The sequence below is a fragment of the Populus alba genome, chromosome 5, assembly GCF_005239225.2.
Source record: "Populus alba chromosome 5, ASM523922v2, whole genome shotgun sequence".
Taxonomy (NCBI): Eukaryota; Viridiplantae; Streptophyta; class Magnoliopsida; order Malpighiales; family Salicaceae; genus Populus; species Populus alba.
In genome coordinates this window covers 6935028-6955939 of record NC_133288.1, presented here as the reverse complement: position 1 = coordinate 6955939, position 20912 = coordinate 6935028, and the positions used below count along the sequence as shown (strand labels likewise).

General features: G+C 35.1%; 2 protein-coding genes and 1 pseudogene across 2 annotated transcripts; all 3 read left to right on the top strand.

Moving 5' to 3' along the window:
* Positions 1-9061, top strand: part of LOC118036224 (serine carboxypeptidase-like 34) — a 16128-nt pseudogene extending 7067 nt beyond the window's left edge.
* A 5292-nt stretch (positions 9062-14353) lies between these two features.
* On the top strand, positions 14354-15307 carry LOC118039606 (serine carboxypeptidase-like 34). The gene is made up of 4 exons (XM_073409279.1): positions 14354-14511; positions 14661-14753; positions 14835-14923; positions 15041-15307. Exons 1-4 carry the CDS (start codon positions 14505-14507, stop codon positions 15305-15307), a joined length of 456 nt encoding a protein of 151 aa, XP_073265380.1. The 5' UTR covers positions 14354-14504.
* Positions 15308-15314: 7 nt separating this feature from the next.
* Positions 15315-19378, top strand: LOC118039616 (serine carboxypeptidase-like 34). The gene is made up of 5 exons (XM_035046370.2): positions 15315-15522; positions 15635-15730; positions 18672-18752; positions 18866-18971; positions 19241-19378. Exons 1-5 carry the CDS (start codon positions 15431-15433, stop codon positions 19376-19378), a joined length of 513 nt encoding a protein of 170 aa, XP_034902261.2. The 5' UTR covers positions 15315-15430.
* Positions 19379-20912: the final 1534 nt, after the last annotated feature.

Below are 20912 nucleotides of genomic sequence, written 5' to 3'. Positions count from 1 at the left end.
TGGCGAGGGCTCAAAGGCGCACTCGAAATGAGGTAGGGTTAGAAAACGCGCTACCTGAGAAGTGAGGGCTCAACGGCGCACTCGAAATGAGGTAGGGTTAGAAAAACGCACTACCCGAGATGATAGCTCAAAGGCGCTCACAAAAAGAGGTGAGAGCTCAAAGGCGCACTCAAAATGAGGTAGGGTTAGAAAACACACTACCAAAAGATGATGATGAAACACCGACCTGACAATGTTAAAAGCAATGCATTATGATCAATATGCATGTATACTTACCTGAGAAAAATATAGGTCCCCCCCTCCTTGATGCTCCATCGTCATAGGGTTCCCTTGTTTGCATCCCAAAGCTTTCTTTGTTCTTCCGAGGCATTGACTCATTCATGTACTGGCCATCCACTCAGCTGTAAACGCAGTGCCCATCCCGGGCTATCTTTGACAATTACTGCTTGCATCGTTCATCAAGCTTGACCCTGCCCCCAAGTGTGGTACTGCTTGATTCATTATGAAGGATTTTCTCTCCTGACTTCTTCTGAGAATTATCCTCTGATTGATTGTGTGCATCATGCCAATACCCATCAAGATTGTTAATCAATCATGAACTTGCCTCTAGTTGAAACAGTACTCTTCAAGTACATGTTATCATCAACCTCCTTGGAACTCATTCAGTCATCCAGTCATGCATCTCATAGCTTGCAGTACAAAGGCTCATGGTTGTATGCTCAGTGTTATTCTTAATAGATTCCCTTCAACTCTTCTAATCAGATTTGTGAAAAGATATGTCTCGGCCTCATCAATGATGATGCTTTTATCACCCATACTCATGCGGTGAAGTGCTCATCTGGCTTCAGAACAAATGTCCCACAATCAGTCTTCGAGGTGGGTGCCTTTCCGACATTCATTCAGTGCAGTTGTGTGATAACATCTGTCTATAAAACCATGTTTCAAAGAATGACAATATGAGATTGTCCTTTAAGTGCAGCATCGTTCCACAGTCAGTCTTGGTGGTGTGCATATGTTCGATGTTCATTCAAATGCACTCACCCGATAACATCTGTCAGGAGTCATAGCCATGTTTTAGAGGGTTACCCAAGATGAAGATATGAAAATATCCTTCAAGTGCAGTGTTGCTCATCAATTGCTGCTGAAGTTCACTAAATCATGGATTGTCTTTGAACAACATTGCCCCTAGTTGATCTGAACATGCTCATTCTTCTGTTTACAACCAAATGGCTTTTGTGAATGTCAGGAATGACTTTGATGGACTTTGATGACTCATCATGTGATTCTTTCTTTGCCCCCAGTTGATCTGGATACTGTTTGTTTTCCTTCTTAAGGTCCACTGTATTGCCCCCAGCTGCTCAACTTTTCAAGGAGTGTCGAGGACTTCAATGTCATTTCTATCAACGATTTTGCATACTCAATCAATGTTCTTCTGTGTTTGATAATCTTCCTTGTTCTGGAATCAACTCTCATATTTCAAAGATCATGTCTATTCAAAGTCTAGTTTGTTGAAATGAAATCAAAGATGTTCTTTTTTGGAAATCTTTTGAAAATCAAGCTTTTTGATCAAAGACCCAACACACGTTATTCGAAATACACAGTCCTTTGATTGTCTTGTATTTTGAAAACAGAAATCGACCCGTTGTAGGATTAAAATGGCTTTTTCCATGGTTCTTTGTATCAATTTGAATCCTTGATATTGGGTATATCATTTGATGGTCTGTGATGAGGTGACATTTTTATGAATTTCAAAAAACAAGATGCTGAGGCTTTATTCAAGAAAAGTTGTTTCTTTTCTTAGCATTTATTTTATCAGCATGCATAATAACCAGTAGCTTAATTCATGAAGTCACGACCCTTATGGAAAAGCTCTTTAAGTTTTGAGAGCGTCATTTATCGGTTCAAATTTCTTGCTTGATTAAAAAGGGCTTTTAAAAGCACGTAATGCAGGCTATGGTTCATGGCTATGAAAGAAAGGAATTTCACAGGCTCAAAAAGGTGTTTGAGGGTTTCAAAGACCTAGGATCAACAATCAACTATTTCATCAACTCTTTTCTATTGTTGTCTTTGTAGAGGAAAACGACATATAACCTTGTTAACCTCAAAGTTGAGACTTTTCTTAACATAAGTCATAATGCAAAATCCACATTTCCTTGATGAATAACGAACCTTAATCATCTGATAACATTCAGAGGCTTTATAATGGACACCAAAAGTCACGTTTATAGCTTAGTCTTTTTTTCTGGTATTGACTTTTGTTGTGTCCTTGATTGAAATTGCTTTTGCTTTTCATAGACATGATAGGCGTTTTCTTTCCTTTATCTTCGACTTGTCTTTAAGTGAAGGTAATTTTCAACTTCTTCTCCGTTTTTTTTTTTCATTTTTTTTTCATCATAGCCTTCCTCAAAACTTTCTTATATGCCCTCAGTCTATGTGTCTTCTTATAGCTCTCTTTCAATCATTGGACTTTTGTTCTAAGCCTTCCTCTTTATCCATTAATCATATCAGTGTCTCCAACATATCTATCATTTGCCCCCAGTGTGGGGTGTGATCCTAGTCAGGGTTTTCATGAAAAGATATTTTATCCAGCTCAAAATGGGACTACAAGGGATATAATCTTTAGAAAGTGAAGGGAATATCAAAGATGGCCTTTTTCTCATTTCAAGCAAGGTCGGTTAGAACCGATAAATTTTGATCTTCATCCAGTGTAATGATTGGGACTTGTAAGAATCATGATTTCACGAGTCCATAACTACCGAATCCACTACATGTCATTATGCATACTGTTAAAACTTAGCTATATGATGTGTGGTTCAGTTTCAGGAGGTATGAGTTCAAAATTGTTTAGTCACCTCATGTTGCTTTCAAGCATCGAGTCATTTCTGTAATCAAAACACTTTTAATCTTCCGGATTGATTAACCTTTATCGCATGTTGGAGTTTGATCAAAATATTTTGTCAGAATAAAATGTTAAACATCTGTTGATTTCAAAACAACAAAAAAGATAAAAGCAAGGCATGTTTCGTTGAAGGATGAGATGTGATCCCAAAACAAAATGCAGAATTCCATAACAATATGATTGACAGTCCATCACCATTTTTGAATCAGCTTTTCTGGCAATATCTGTGTTTTGCCAAACACTTTCGATCACATGTCATTTTGATGATGTTCGGGGAACAATATAGCCAATGACACCCTTCTTCACCGACTCCACTTGTCTCTTGCTCACCAACTTTCAGACTCAATTCTTGCAATTCTTGAAACTGTTCACTTGAAATGGTTGAGGACCCCACCATGACATCACATCTCTTATCTGGATTATACCTACTAGAAATTGGTGATTGCATGGGATTTGTCGGAGTCAAGCAAACTGGAATCTGGCAGATGTTGGTCGACAAACTTAAGTGGTAGAGGAATGTCAATCTTGGCAAAGACATTTGAGCAATTGATGCTACCGTGAGACCTGGCTAGACCACATAATTAAGGTTTCACACCGTCAAAGTCATCTCTTGATTCACCTCTCATCATTGTTCTGGAATCCATGGCAGATCCTTCAATCTTTCCTCTCTTCATAGCTTGTTCAATTCTTCGGCAAATCCTCACAACGTCATTTCAATCTTCCAATGTTGTTGTGGTTGGCTGCGGATTGTTAGAAAACTTTCCAATAGCTTGGTAATCTTGGCAGCGCCCAGAAACTTGTAGTATCGCCACTACCGACGTGTGGAATCATGTCTTATCTCTTTTATGGGATAAAATGATGGACATGAATCTCCTCTATTTCTTCTTTGATTCCTCTCGAACGGTGCAACAAACAAGCACCAATAGAGGAAGTCCTGCTCTGTTGAAGTTTCAGTATTCTTCATGTTTGTTAGTCTAGGCATGTCTCTTCTCTCTACTTTTGTGTTTTAATACTGACATTGTTTGAGAGAAATCATAGATGATCTGAAACTACTGTATTCCTTCTTGGATTTCCCACTTGCGGATCCACAAACAGATTCCTGCCGAGAGAGCTCTGCTACGTTGAAGTTTGAAGTCTGCTCATATTTTCCAGACCAGGTCTGGCTCTTCAACCTACTAAGATGTCTTCGTGCTGAAACTGATGAGAGAAATATTTGTAGCATATGCAACTTATAAATTCCCTCTTGCATTCCCAATTTGCAGAGCCATAAATGGATTTTTATGGAGGGAGCTCTGCCACATTGAAGTTCAGTGTTTAATCATGATTTTTCAGACCATCTTGTGCTGTTGAACTGGAGTTGAGCTCATAATTGGGGTGGCTTCAAAACAGATTAATGCACCATGTACAGGAGACCGATAGTTGTTTGGTTCCATTAGATGATGTGGAGGCGATGAACATTTAACAATGCAACTGGATAAGAACCAGAGTTGTCATCAGTTGATGACTGAAGGCGTTGTTGCTTTTGTTCATGACGAAAAAAAAGAGAGATACAACTTCAATTAGATGTGAACAAGCAGTGTTCCCACAGAAGACTGTACAGATATTCTCTTTCCATTTGATGCTCAACACTTGTTTGAGCAGATCTGAGTCTAGCTACTTCACATTTAATGCTCTCAACCTTAATCTGATAATGAGCCTCTATCTGACACCTTTCTTCACCTCCGTCATTTTTCTCCAATCACGTGTAGCACAACTTGTGTGGGGGACCTACCTTTCAGCCCGGTACATGCATAATAAATGTATGAACATGTAATCTATATGCTGAACTCACCCTTCGAGAGGTGACAATATGGTCGTAACTCTTGTATGATGGACAAGAATCGTGATTTTTGACCAAACTCTACAATGAAAATTTTCGGAGCAACGGCCAATGTGTCACCCACAAGTCTTGAATTCAAGATGCTTCAAGAAGGGTTTGCCCTTATGCAAAAACGGTAGCACATACAACCTAAGGACAAGTTCTATTCATTATGTGAACATGGGTAGGTTTTCTATCTGGTCTCAAAAGGGTCTCATATCTGCCCAGTGACGTTCTTCGTAAAGACAGTATGGGGGCGTTGCAAGGAATGGTTAAGGCACATATACCCACCATTACCAAGCAGGCACTCAGATATGAGTTGGGTGTTTCACGCATCTGAACCCTGACCAATAGTCTTAGGGCAGATCGCTAGTTCCCCACCTAACCTAGAAGCTTGTGTGTGCTTTTAAAAATAAATACAGGTGATGCATGAGACAATTCTATAAAATGCATGGAAATAAATATTAACAAAAAGATAAAAATGCAAAAACTTAAACACATCAAATACACAAAGCTTAGTCCAATAATCGAAAAAATACCTTCCCCAGTGGAGTCGCCATTCTGTCGCACCCCAAAAAAAATCAGCGCGCGGCATCGGCTGGCGATTTAAATCTCGTTTGTTGCGTTGCTTTGAATTGGTTCGTTGGAGTCGCCACCTAGTAATTGATTGCGGGCTACTAGGAAACCGGATGCACTGGTCTTGTCAGAGATTCGCGGGTAAGGGACTGGTTGTGGTTAGGGAAGGTATTAGCACCCCTAACACACCCTACCTGAGGTAAGCTGCTTCGTGGCTTTGACGTGTTAAAAGAAGTTTTAATAATTGTCTTTTCTTCGGAAATTAGAAATATCACTTACATATAAGTTAATAATTCTTCACCGTGATCCGATCAAAATATTAAATTCTTCTTTAATGTATTTGCAATTTCATCCTTAAAATATATACAAATAAATAAAATAAAATACAAACACACACATACACTTTCACTATTTTTTTTCTTTTCTTTTACATCCACAAAATACAAATACAAATACAAATACAAATTCAAAATAAATAAATAAAAATACACCAACACACACATCCCCTTTGTTATTATTATTTTTTTTCTTTTCTTTTTTCTTTTACATTCACATATTACAAATTTAAAATAAATAAACAAAAATTACATTAAAACTTTAAAATTTTACAAAATGGTCCCTAAACAATCCCTAACAGTACTGGGAACCCTTCAGGAACAGTTCTGGGCTGCCTGAACAGTAACGGCGCGTGGACCCCACGCACCGCAGTGACTGGCGGCGCGTGCGAAAATCAGGCAGCGTGAGGGGGGGGGCTGTAATGCTTCCTCCTCTCTTCGATCTATTCACCTGCAAATCCAAAAAAAAACACAACAAGGGCAGTCGATTTTAAGTTTTTTTCTTAGTTTTTCAAATCTGTTTTTTTTGTTCTTTCTTTTCAGATCTGCAGTTCATCCCTTCTCCTTCTTCGGATCTGCTTCTCCTTCTCTTCGTCTCGGTTTCGGATCTGCTTTTATCTGCAGATCAGTCCGTGTGTTTCTTCTTCTTCTTCTCCTCTGCTTCAGGCGGCCGATCTGGTGGTTGCAAAGGGGACCGCGGCTGTGGTCGCTGCTGCTGTCGTCCGTCGCTGCTGTGGAGGGCGATGGGTCGACTGTTGCCCGGTGGCTGAGGGAAGGGAGGCCTGATCCGGTGTGAGGCTGAGCTCGGCCTGTTGAAGCTACGGTGGAGCTGGCGGCTGCTGGTCGAGAGCTTGTGCTCGGCGGAGAGGGAAGTCTGGTGGTCTGTGAGAAGGAGAAAAATGGGGAGAGCTGGGAGACGATGGCTGTCCGGCTGAGAAGAGGGAGATCAGAGATGGCCGGGGAAAAACTCAAGACCCAAAAGGGGGGGCGCCGCCGGCTGGTCCTTTGTGAGGTTGAAGAGAAGAAAAAAAACGGTGGTGGCTGTTGTAACGGGAAAAAAGGCTTGGAGACGGCTGTTGTTCTGTTGTTTCAAAGGGCTGAAAGAGATGGTTGGACCGTGGGTTCAAATGTGGGGGTCTGTTGAGAAAGAAACAGCTGAAGGGGTGGCTGTGTTTGGCTTTGGTTTGTGGCCGGCGGCTGTAGGAAAAAAATTCAAACCAAGGGGAAAGGGGGGCTGCAGGCTTGGTAGAGATAGGTTTAGGGTTAGGTTATTTTTTTTGTATTTTCTGATATTTCAAAATTGCCCCCCCTCCTTTTGCAAGTGTTGGAAACCAGTATTTATAGACAAAATTTTGCTAGGTTTTTCAACTTGGTCCCTCAACTTCTTTCTTTTTGTAAATTTTGATTTTTATTATTTTTTGTATTTTTTGAAAACGAGCAATATCAACGTCGACTCAAAATATGGAAAATCAATGATTTTAAAAATAACGCGTGAAAAGTCGAACGCGTTCGAAAATCTTTTGAAAAATTAAATTCTTTAAATAAAAATTAAAATCTTTTTAGACGACGCTGAAAATACTAAAATGACGAGAATATATTAAAAATACATATTTTTTTGGATTTTCATTGTTTTTCTCTATTTTTGGATTTTTTTGAAAAATATATCAAAAACATGGGTCAAAAATTGGGTAGCAACACTCTTATTGCCATAGCTTCGATTCGTCAGTGGCATATTTCTCAGCTTGATGTTAAAAATGCCTTCTTGAATGGAGATCTTCAAGTATTTCACATGACTAGTATTTCACATGAATCTAGATATGTTTGTAAGCTTAAGAAAGCATTATATGGTCTCAAACAAGCACCCTGTGCTTGGTTTGAGAAATTCTCTATTGTGATCTCGTCTCTTGGCTTTGTTTCTAGCAGTCATAATTCTGCTCTTTTTATTAAGTGCACTGATACAGTTCGTATCATTCTATCTTTATATGTTGATGACATGATTATTACTGGTGATGACATTGATGGTATTTCAGTTTTGAAGACAGAGTTGGCTAGACCATTTGAGATGAAGGATTTGGGTTATCTTCGATATTTTCTGGGTATTAAGGTAGCATACTCACCTAGAGGTTACCTTCTTTCTTAGTCGAAATATGTTGCAGATATTCTTGAGCGGGCTAGACTTACTGATAACAAGACTGTGGATACTCCTATTGAGGTTAACGCGAGGTACTCTTCTACAGATGGTTTACCTTTGATAGATCCTACTCTATACCGCACTATTGTTGGGAGTTTGGTATATCTCACCATTACTCGTCCAGATATTACATTTGTTCATGTTGTTAGTCAGTTTGTTGCTTCTCCTACTACTGTTCACTGGGCAGCTGTTCTTTATATTTTGCGATATTTTCAAGCGCATATTTTGAAATGAAACCTCTTGTAGGCATAACTTTAACGTGATAATGACTTTGCTGTGTATATCACTTAAAACATGGGCTGCAGAATTGCTCTGTTGAGCTGAGTGCCGTGATCCATATGCAGAGCGTAAAAATCATCACACCGCTATATAATATAGTCTCTGCATGCAACCTCTATCATGCATTCAAGAGCAAAAACCTACTCTGAAAGTGAGTAAATTAAAAGCTTAGCGGTTGTGTGCGAGTGCGAGGGGGAGATGGATAGCAAGAAAGTGAGTTTGGTTCTGATAGTGTCCTTCCTCTTCATTGCGACTATTTCTCCTTGCGCTTTCTCTATGAGGGAAATCCCACTCACCTTTGATGGCGTTGATGGGATCGCTGCAAGTAATACCAAGAACATTCCACTCTCAAATATTGTGATGATGCCTAAATCTGCAGACAAGTGCCTCCCTCCAGGTACATCTCCATGCTTAATCGGCGACGTAGGTTGTTGCAGCGGCATATGCCTTGCAATTTGGCCACCACTATGCGCTTGAATATTCGTATCAGTAAAAGCAACACCATGATCTAGTGGAATTGAAGAAGCTCGCTATAAATAAAGATGGTGGTACGTGAAGGCTGGAATAAGACTGAGAAATAAAACAGTAGCTTGTTTATCTTCTTCTGTGTGCTCTTTTTTTCTCCCTTTGTTGCAGGTGTGATTTCACTGGTGTTGATGAGATCACTGCAAGTAATAACAATAATAGTAACTTTTTCTTCGTCTGGTTCTTTCTTAGGCGGCCCAACACTAAGGACTTCTGCCTTTTTTCCATGTTTTCTGAGTTTTTTAGCCACCAGCATGCACACTGGGTCTACAACTCCAATTACTGTTAATGTTCCCTTTGCAATATCAACCGCTATCTCATCAATGCCTCTTATAAGCTCAAAAACAACTTATAGAAATAACTACAGTTACAATATTTTCTACATCTTGCAATTTTAGAGAACTTAATATTTTCTGCCGTGAATTCCAAGAGAAAGCTCTAATTGAGAAATCAAAATTGTTTATTGATAAAATTGATAAAAAAAGTGTTTTTATACAAAAAAAATATACAAAATAAATCTAGATTTTTAACGTTCCTAGAGAGGATAAATTCTAAGTAAAATAAACTTTTAGCTTAAACTCGTACATGTACGTACCGACCCAGCTCGTGCTTGTGCTCCTGCTTACGATTTAGGCCAAGCCATGCAAGTTTGGATTTATATTAAATTAATATTTTGGATTACAAAAAAATATTTAAGAGGGGATAAGTTTTAAGCAAAATGAGCTTTGAATTTAGTGTTGTGTTTGTTTTTCACCGGTTTTTGTGTTTGTGTTGAAAAAAATATAATAAGATTTTTGGTAACAAATTAAACTGTGTTTTGTATTGTGGGGTTCACTAAAAAAATTAGTTTGAAATGCAATTTTTGTGCAGCATTTTTTACATGCTTTTTTAACCGAGTCTTATAAAAGTCTGTTTGTTTTTACGTTTTAAAAAATATTTTTGAAAAAATTTAAAATTTTTTTATTTTTCTCTTTGCTTCAAATTGATATTTTTTGTGTGTGTGTTTTCAGATCATTTTAATGTGCTGATATCAAAAATAATTTTTAAAAAATAAAAAAAAAATATTTTGATACATTTCCAAGTAAAAAACACTTTAAAAAACAATTGCAACCCCACTTTCACCAAATATTTTATATATATTTTTTACTACACATAAACTTCAACCATAATTTTTATCAAACACATTTCTAAATCCAACTACAACAACTTATCACACTTTTTTTAATATTTTTTTTATTTCATCTTTTAAAATTAAATTGGTTGAAAATTAAGTTTTTTTTATTGAACCTTGGTCTAGAATTTTGAAGATTGCAAGTTTTAGATATTAAATCAAGTTTAATTGGTTAGCCTATGTTAATTTGCTTGGTTTTTTTTTTATAATTTGATTGTTTTTTGCAGTTTACCTTCTTTTGGATTAACCCCCTACATTTTTTTTTCACCCCTTACTATTTTTTTAATCTATAAATAGTTTATAAAACTATAAATATTTTTTAATTTCATCCCTTTTGATTTTATAATCTTTCAAATTTAGTTTTTATTTTTTTTAATTGTTATTTATTTTTTTAGAATCATTTAAAAAAAAAAAATTCATCATTTTTGCGTTTTTCTCTATCAGATTGTATCCTCTTCTTTTTTGTTTTGTTATTTTTGTTTCTTTTGCAACTATTTTTATTAATATTTTTCCACGAGCTTTAGTCTCAGTTGACAGGTTCCATATTTCTGTATTACTGGGGGAAAAACAATTCAGGCTCTGCTTGTGAAAGCAGAAAGGCACGATCCTTGTGAAATTTCAAAAATTTCAACAAGGATAAAACGTGGTGATATTACTGTGGTCCAGAAGTGATAGTGACCAGTGGTGGACGCCACTTGAACGTGGGCTGCAGAATTGCATTATTGAGGTGGGTGCCCTTATCAATTTGAAGAGCGGAAAAGTCATCTCACCGCTATTTAATATAGTCTCTATCATGCATTCAAGAGCAAAAACTTACTCTGCAAGTGAGTGAATTAAAAGCTTAGCGGTTCTGTGCGAGTGTGGGGAAGAGATGGATAGCAAGAAAGTGAGTTTGGTTCTGATAGTGTCCTTCCTCTTCCTTGCTACTATTTCTCCTTGCGCTTTCTCTATGAGGGAAATCCCACTCACCTCTGATGGCGTTGATGGGATCGCTACTAGTAATACCAAGAACATTCCACTCTCAAATGTGATGATGCCTAAATCTGCAGACGACTGCCTCCCTTCAGGTACATCTCCATGCTCAATCGGCGACCTAACTTGTTGCAGCGCGTTTTGCTTCGATAGTTTGCCGGGAATATGCGCTTGAAAATTTGTATCAGTAAAAACAACACCATGATCTCGTGGAATTGAAGAAGGCAGCTATAAATGAAGATGGTGGTGCGTGAAGGCTGGAATAAGACTGAGAAATAAAACATTAGCTGGGATATAATTATTATATCCATGCTTGTGTATCTTCTTCTGTGTGCTCTTTTTTTACCCTCCCTTTGTTGCAGGTGTGATTTCGTTTGTGGTATGTTAAGTTTTTTTAATAAATTAAGACTAATAATAATTTAAGACTAATTAACCTCTTCCCATTCTCTTAAGTTATGTTTTTATAACATCCGGACTTCCACTAGTAGATAAAAAGTTGCTAGAGAGAGATGTAGTTATCAAGGTGCTTGAAGAGAGAATCAAAGAAGCTCAATGTATAATGAAGCAAATAAATGATTCTAAACATAGGGTAAAATAATTCTCTATTGGGTAAATGGTATATCTTAAGTTGCAACCTTATATGGAATTATTTGTATGCATGAGGAGAAATATCAAGTTGTCTACAAAGTATTATGGCCCATTCATAGTTCTAAAATATTGGAACATAAGCTTATAATCTTAATTTATGTACTAGTGAGGTCTCATATTTATCCAATGTTTCATGTTTCTTTTCCAAATAAAATGATTAGGTCTAATAACTCTATCCAGACTCAGCTTTCTAAAGCTAAATTATATTATTGAAACTTTATACCTTCCTGAAGTCATCTTAAATCAAAATTCAAAAAGAAAAACATGATATTTTCATTCATTGGAAACGGATATCACTTGTTGATGCAATATGGAAAGGTGTGGACCTTGTCAAAAAAATAATTTCCACAATTCACCAATGAGGATAAAGAAGAATTTAATGGGCATAGACAATCAGATAAAAAAAATTGAATAAAATAAAAGATCAAGAAAAAAAATATTATCTTCGAAAAAAACTTAGTCAACTTTAGAACTTTTTCTAATAGGCGCTCGCCTTCCCTGTGGCTTAAATTGTTTTTCTACTAGGAGTCTAAGTTTTGCCTAAACTAAGGTTAAGGGAAAAAAAAAACTAAAAAAAACAATTAGAAAACCAAAACCTTATTCGATTTGAATCGGTTTTGGTTTTAGAAGATATTATCAACTTAATAGAGATAGAAATAGAAAATTATCTTTAAAAGACCAAAATCCTAAAATTCATTCGGATAGCCACACGCCCATCTCCCCATATTCCTCTGAGCCTTCTCTCTCGATCTCCTTCATGGCTCCACCCTAGAATTCATCTAGTGTGTGCCATGTGAGATTGTCATCATCTTTTGTATTAAGGAAAACAAATACTAAAAAGAAAATGGTTTAGATAGCACTTGTGCGTCTATCTGATATTGCTTTAAAGTGAAATATATTTGCTTTCAACTCTCACACTATATAATTGGTCCATTGTAAAAGAAGAGAACGAGGTTTATTCACTTATTTATTTAATGGTGAGAGATGGTTTCCATTTAGCTTCATCCGTTGTTGAGAACTAAACTCATTATAGATGATTTCTTATTGGCTCCAATCTTTGAATGACTATTAGATATTTGAATCCATAAGTACACATTTACCTTTTTTATTTGAATTGACTTTTTGTTTGAAATATTTTCATCGATGTTGCAATCTTAATTTGAAACTTTTATGCATATATAATTATGTTTCCTACAGTGAATAAGCTATTATTTATTTTTAGAGATCAACCCATGATAAATGAACCATTATCAGCTCATATCCTTGAATGTTGACTATCAAATATTTGAATTGGTGAATATATATTGATATGTATTCATGTTATGAATGAACTTAGGCTAGATCAACATGATCCCACATATGCCCATCAAAAGTGAGCAATGCCTTTAAATTCATTTCAATCTATTTAATCCTTGTGGGTTCAATACCCATCAATAACTAATCATCCATGTATATACGACGCTCAACGAATTTTTAAGAAGAAAATCATATTGTTCTCAAGCCTAAATCCAAAACTAATATCTAAGTTTAGATTTTATAAAAAAATGTCATTTTAGACAATTTGGAGCACAACAAACAACAATGCAACTTTATCTTAAGTAGGATATATAAAATGATTATTATATTTTTTTATTACATAATAAGCCCCTAACCTAGAATATTTAAAAGATCATTTAGGGTTTTCTAGTTACCATAAAACCAGTTGGTGATTTCTTTTTCTAATTTAATCCTTTATATATATATTTGGCTCTCTAAGATGTCCCCTGTTATAGAATGGTAGGAAAACTTAGTAAGTGTTAGGCTATGTTTGTTTGTGTGAGAAAATGACGTGTTTTGTTGTAATGCTTGTTTTGTGGTTCTTTATTTTACACAATTTGTTTGATTCGATAATCATTTATTAATGTGTTATTATTTCCTGCATTTTATTTCATTTAGTCTATTTATTATATGTGTTGATTGGATATGGAGTTATGCTCGTGTATCTACCGCATGCCATTTTCATTTTCATTGCTTTAGGTTAGAAATGAAGAATTAATGGTGTCCCAATAGATTCCACCCCATACTAGCATTCATGAAACCTTAAACTCTAATTGAAAGTCTATATGATTATGATTAGTAGTTATGGTCAACTTTTTAAGATTTGTTTACATTAGCCACCCTATCCATAAATTATGACTAGAACCTTCCTTTAAGGGTCTCTTTATAATATCATTGAGCAAACCTGATGTGCATAAAATATCATGAGAGGGGTGATAAGACAATCAACATTGAAAAATACTCATTATTTTATTGTCAATAAAGTTAATAAACTCTTATAAGAAGCAAGCAGAAGCTACATCACCAGAAGTTCGGTCATTATAAGCTTCTAAGATAAATTATCATATAGCCTAGCATGACAAAGTTTTCAGTGTATAGCTTGTTTTCTAAAATTTGGTTAATAAGTACTTATAGGAAAAGGGGTTAAGTTGTATGATAAATCAATAAATTATTTTGCATATATTTACCCTAGTGATGAGGATCCTTTTTTAGACTATACATTAGCCAAACTGCCTACATATCATTATTAGAATCTTCCCTTAGGTGTCTCCCTGTACATTAGCCAAAGTTTATGATTTTGAAGCTATCTAGTACATTAGCCAATTCAACCTTTTCCATATCAATCAATGCTATCTAGTATCATTAAAGTGCTCCTCTTGCAGGTCCTGGATGCTCATCTGTTGGGTTTGGTGAGGCTCAAGAGCTCGGCCCATTTTCGGTGAAGGAAGGCCCATCAATAGTATTCAATAATTACACTTGGAATAAAGGCATTTCTTCTCTTCTGTCCCACAAAATTATTCTATATAAATATTTTCATCATGAATGAGCGGTGTGCAGTTTTCAGCAAACTCAAGCAAAGGAGACCACCTACTGCAAAAGAGGGCAGCATTGACATTTTTCCTTGTTTCATTGCTTTCAAATGATACGGCTGCAAATTTATTATTCTTGGATTCCCCGGCCGGCGTTGGATTTTCATATTCTAATATACCAGTCTTGATGTTCAAGGAGATAGTATGACGGGTAAATGAAAATTGGATAATAGAAGTTGATTATAAGATTTCAGAATTAACACTGTCATGACTGATCATAAGAGCTTATAGAAGAAAAACAGATGGAGGGCTTGTAAATTTAGCATTCAATAACACTGTTACATTTGTTTTATTGCTTAGCCTTGGATGCGCACACATTTCTCCTAAACTGGTACAAGAGATTTCCACAATCCAAGTCCATTGAATTCTACATAGAAGGAGAAAGCTATGCAGGTCTGTAAATATTATTGTTATGAATATTATGCAAACTTGGCAGCTCTGAACTTCTGACAGCATTTACACGACTCAATTTAGGCCATTATGTACCACAACTTGCTGAAGTTATCTTCGATGAGAACAAGAATTCCACAGAGGACACTTACATAAATCTTGAGGTTTTCGTGGTAGGTTTAATATGTAGATTAGAATCCTTGTTATTTTGATAGACATCATAATACTTTGGCTTAGAAATGCATAAAACAGATCATTTTTCCATACACAGCTTGTTCCATCTTGTGCAGATTGGAAATGCAATACTGGATGATGAAACTGATCAGAAAGGAACGATAGATTATGCATGGGATCATGCAACAATCTCAGATGGGGTGTACAATTCAATCAAGAAAAACTGTGATTTTATCTCAAATCTAACTGAAGAATGCTGGGATTCATTATTGAAGTACTATAATGTCTACAAAATCATCAATGTGTATAGCTTGTATTCTCCAACTTATCCTCTGGATCAAACCAAGTCTACAAAAATGTTTTGCAGTCCCAAAAATCCCTGAAAACAATTTCTTTAATTCCTTTTCGTTCCCTTAAATTAATCTTTCATTTAACTAATCAAGTAATGAGGTCCTTCTATACAGGATATTCTGCGTAGAATTCCAGCAGGATATGATCCATGTACCATGAATGCAACAGATTATTTCAATCTTCCAGATGTTCAGGCAGCACTTCATGCTAATGTAACCAACATACCAGAACCATATGTCCTTTGCAAGTTAGTTTTATCTAAAACTCGCTGATTAATTAGCAATGTTTCTTGTAAATTAACCTGTTTGAACAAGTGTATCTGAATTCTGATGATTCTGTCTGGTCTATTTTGTGTCTAGTAATGATGTGAACAGAGCCTGGCAAGCCTCGGCCACTTCAATCTTACCAGTAATTAAGAAGCTCATCAACGGGGGCATTCGCGTATGGGTCTTCAGGTAATTAATCCTCAAACAAAACAAAAATGATGCTTAAACATTAGTAATATTTGGGATTTCTGTATGGAATCGTCTATTAATCTTCTAAATTTATGCTCTACTATATTTTGGATTCACATGTTTGACACAAACTCACAAGCTTTCACTCTATAAATTGAAAGAACTATTAACCACGTCTTGGGGTACCCCTAAAAGGGACTTTCAGAATTCACTTTGTGCCTTTCTTCGTCTTTTTTAGTTGTTGTTGAATGCCTCTTCATGGGATCTTAACCATAAGATCTAGGCAATTCAAGATGCCGACCGTGTTACGGAACTTCCCGGCCAAACTCTAGTCAAGTTCCAGCAATATTCTCGATTTGTTGCCATTGATGAAAACTATGGGAAAGCTCTTTTCTACTGGTTTTTTGAAGCAACACAGAAACCTGAGAAGAAACCTCTCCTTTTGCGGCTCAATGGAGATAACAGGAGCCTTGATGTTCAAGGAGATAATCTTGTGTTGCAAATGTTGTGTGCGGGGATGCCAATTCTGTTAATTTCTTTTTCTCAATTATTTGCTCATGATTAGCTTGGGACGCCCGCACATTTCTCCTAAATTGGTTCAAAAGATTTCCTCAGTGGAAATATAATGAATTCCATATAGCAGGAGAAAGCCATGAAGGTATATAAATATTACTGCTTGTTTGATAAAAAATAGTTTTCTAAAATCAGATTTAATTTCTAATTCCATTATTTAAATTGCTCAATTTTAGTAGGACATCACGCACCAAAACTTGTTGAGTTTATCATTGATGAGTACAGATTTTATCAATAAATTTTTATATATATTTAAAAAATATAGGATGAAAAAAATATTTAAGTATATATATATTTTTTGTTCTCGAGCATTGTTGAGCTGACAATGCACCATCACCAAACACGTTATCGTAGAGACGCACTAGATTTAGTATTAAACAGATCCAACTACTATTAGATCTAGTCAATTCTAAACCTAAAAGTTATTGGATCTGACATTAGCTAAACCCAAATAATTGTTAGGTCTGGCCAATATCAAACCCACATGACATGATGTTATACCAACCTACAAGACTATACAAATAAATTTATTTTTTTGTATTATTACAACTTTTGAACTAGATTAATATATATCTTTTGTTAGAGGTGGCAACAAATTCAAGACATATTTTCCATACCAGGACCATATGTCCTTTAATGTAACCAACATACCAGAACCATATGTCCTTCACTACAAGATTTAACAGTTTTACCGACGGAATTTTTCCATCGGCGTAAGACACATATTCCATCGGTAATTAATTTACCGATGACATCACCGACGGAGAATTTCCGTCGGTGAATCTTTTGTCGGTAATTTTTTGTCCGTCAGTAAATCCGTCGGTAATAATATTACCGACGGATTTATTGGCGGAACATACGCATCGGTAAAAAAAATTTTATTACCGATGGATTTACCAACGGATTTACCGACGGTAATTATTTAAAAACATTTTAAAAAAATTCATTTTATAAAATAATTAAATTAACATAAATCAACATTGTATAATATATACTCAAAATGCTTGGAAAAAAGAATAAGAAAATTAACTCAAACAAATTTGCAACAAATAAATAAAACAAAAAAATTAATTCAACTAAAAAAATTCATATGAAAAAAATGAAGTTGCAATTGCTAAAAATTTTAAAATCCTATAAAATAAATCAACTAAAAATTGATCTCATATGAAAAAAAAAAATCTCATAACAACATTTATACAATTATTATGAACAAAATCAATTAAAATTAAATAAAAAACAAATATAGTGAAAAAAATCATGAAAAAATAAGAAAAAAGAAAAATCTTACCTTAATATACTTGCAAGTGAAGCTAAGGAAAAAAACAATTCGTAAAGCATATTAATTAAAAAAAACTAAGAGGATAAAAGAAGAAAGAAGAAGAAGACATACCCGAGCATGGAAGAAAAGAGAAGGAGATGAGGAGAGTAAAGAAGAGAAAGAAATAGATATTTGATGTTTTTTACATATAGTGAAGAAGAAGAAGGAGATGAGGAGAGTAAAGAAGAGAAAGAAATAGATATTGATGTTTTTTACATATAGTGAAGAAGAAGAAGTAGAAGTAGAAGTAGAAGAAGAAGAAGGAGAAGTAGAAGCAGTAGAAGAAGAAAAAGAAATAATGAGTCTGTCTCTTGTGAAATAAGCGAATTCAGGTTTTTTATTGGAGCGCGTTACCGACGGATAATTGAATATTAATATTTTTTAATTATTCCGTCGGTAATATTTAATTTAAATTTTCAATTTTGTAAAAAGTTTTCAGAAACCGCCAAAAATTACCGATGATTTTTCAATCCGTCGGTGATTTCGTCTATAATATTTAAATGAAAATTTTAAATCAATTGAATTTTTTTAGAAAACCGCCAAAACACACCGATGAATTTTCAATCCGTCGGTGATTTTGTCTGTAAAGTAAAACAATTAATAGTGCAATTGGAAGATGAATAGTTCTAGAGCTCTCTGGAAAATATCGACGGCAAATTCCGTTGGTAATTCCCTTTGTAATTGACATGATGAACAGTGTTCACAGTTTACCAACGGATTTCCCGACGGATTTATTCCGTTGGTAAAAAATGACACGTCGTCATTTTTTTTTGCTTTGTTTTAATTTTTTTTTCCCACGGTAATTCCCTCGGTATATATCGAGGGAATATTTTCGTCGGTAAAATCCCGAGGGATTTTGCCAACGGAAATATTCCCTCGGTATTTCCGTTTGTATTTATTGATTTTCTGGTAGTGCTTTGCAAGTTAGTTTTATCTAAAACTCGTTGATTAATTAGCAATGTTTCTTGTAAATTAACCTGTTTGAACAAGTGTATCTGAATTCTGATGATTCTGTCTGGTCTATTTTGTGTCTTGTAATGATGTGAACAGAGCCCGGCAAGACTCGGCCACTTCAATCTTACCAGTAATTAAGAAGCTCATCAACGGGGGCATTCGCGTATGGGTCTTCAGGTAATTAATCCTCAAACAAAAAAAAAATCGATGCTTAAACATTAGTAATATTTGGGATTTCTGTATGGAATCGTCTATTAATCTTCTAAATTTATGCTCTACTATATAATTAGTGGAGACACAGATGGTAGAGTTCCAGTGACCTCAACCAGGTATACCTTAAATAAGCTTGGACTAAACATTACTGAAGATTGGACTCCATGGTATAACCACAGAGAGGTAATACATTTTCCACACAGGGATTTATGATCAGTTATAATAATAACTGTGATGTTAGAACTGTCAAAAAGATTTAGCAACACGTCGGACCAAGTCAAATGCTATAATAATATTTGGTGTTGTAGTTATTTTTTAAAATATTTTTTACTTAAAAATATAAAACATTGAATCAATCTGAAATCTAAAAGAGTAAGAGCTTTTTTCGTAAATGTAAATTGCTCTTCACCGAACAATCGCTGGCAATGAAACTAATTTCTTATATGATCTAGGTTGGAGGCTGGACAAATTACACATTCATAACAGTGAGAGGAGCAGGTCACCAAGTTCCTTCATATGCTCCAAAGCGTGCTCTTCAACTCGTCAGACACTTCCTAGCCAACAAGAAACTCCCATCTGTGGCTTTTTAATCAGCCCATTATCCAATTTGTCATGAAATTATCGAGCTGCAGAACATTCCTCGAAGGAATTGATCTTACCATTACCTAATATTGTACTAGTAATTGTGTTTATGTGTTGACCAATCTTTCTAATTTACCCGAAAACTTGGTTTTCATGCAGCAAACATCATACACGCCAAATTGCTCTAAAAGAAATGTCTTTCTTTAGCATTTCCTCTGTACCTTTCTGTCTGTCATTTTGCATTATCATAATATGTCATCAGACATATTTGATACATCTAAATCAAGAATAAAAAGCTCAGACCTCAATTTTGGATTCACATGTTTGGCACAAACTCATATGTACCAATATTTGCTGAGTTTATCATTGATGAGTACATATTTTATCAATATATTTTTATACATGTTTAAAAAATACAGGATGAAGAAATATATATAAGTATAATTTTTTTGTTTCCAAGCGTGTTGAGCTGAGAATGCACTATCACCAAATATGTTATCGTGGAGACACACTAGATTTGATATTAGATGAACCCAAATACTATTAGATCTGGTCAATTCTAGACCCAAAGGTTGTCGGGTCTTATAGTTGTAAAATCCAAATAATTATTAAGTCTGGCCAATACCAGACCCACATGAGATGATGTTATATCAACCAATAAGACTATACAAACAAATTTTTTTTTTTTGTATTATTATAACTTTTGAACTAGATTAATATATATCTTTTGTTAGAGGTGGCAATAAATTCAAGACATATTTTCCATAAATGAATGTAAAAAAAAAAAAAAAAAAAAAAAGCAGACATTGAAGTATCAAAGGTTGGGTTCTGAATAAGAGATTATGATTTTTGTTTTTAAGTCATGGGAAATAGGTTGGTGAGCTGGACAATGATATATGAAGGATTGAGATTTATTACAGTGAAAGGAGCAGGCCACCAATTCCAGGCAGCTTAGCTCCGAAACCTTTTTTTTCAACTGGTCAGGCACTTCCTAGCCAACAGGAAACTGCCACCTGTTGCTTTCTTAACCTCATGATCCAATGTGTGAGCAAGATAGTTTAGCTTGTGCTCAAAAAGACAAAAGTCAAGAGATAAGATATCCAATAGAAAATGAAAAATATCTCTCGCTTGAATTTTATCATTTATATTTTTTTTTTAATGTATATATAAGTGTGTAATTAATTGAATATCTCGAGTTAACAAGCTGTTTTTATAATTTAACTGTTTTTATAATTTACTTTTTAAAAATTATAATTTACTCGTGGATCCTGTCAAAAAATATTTCCACAGCGTAAAACAAAATGCTCCACCATGTTAATAAAATCATCAAGATTTAGAACATTCAGTAAAAGAATATTCCATAAAGAAGGCTGCATTATCTGGTGGACTAAATGTTATTTAACGAATAAACCAGGTCAAATATATATCCAGAACCTTCTAAATTATTATTTGCGTCCTAAACTTATATCCTAGCCTTCGTACCTTTTCCCAAAGGCAGAGGGGACTTCTTAGAGAAAATATTAGATGAGTCTCATGAACGTA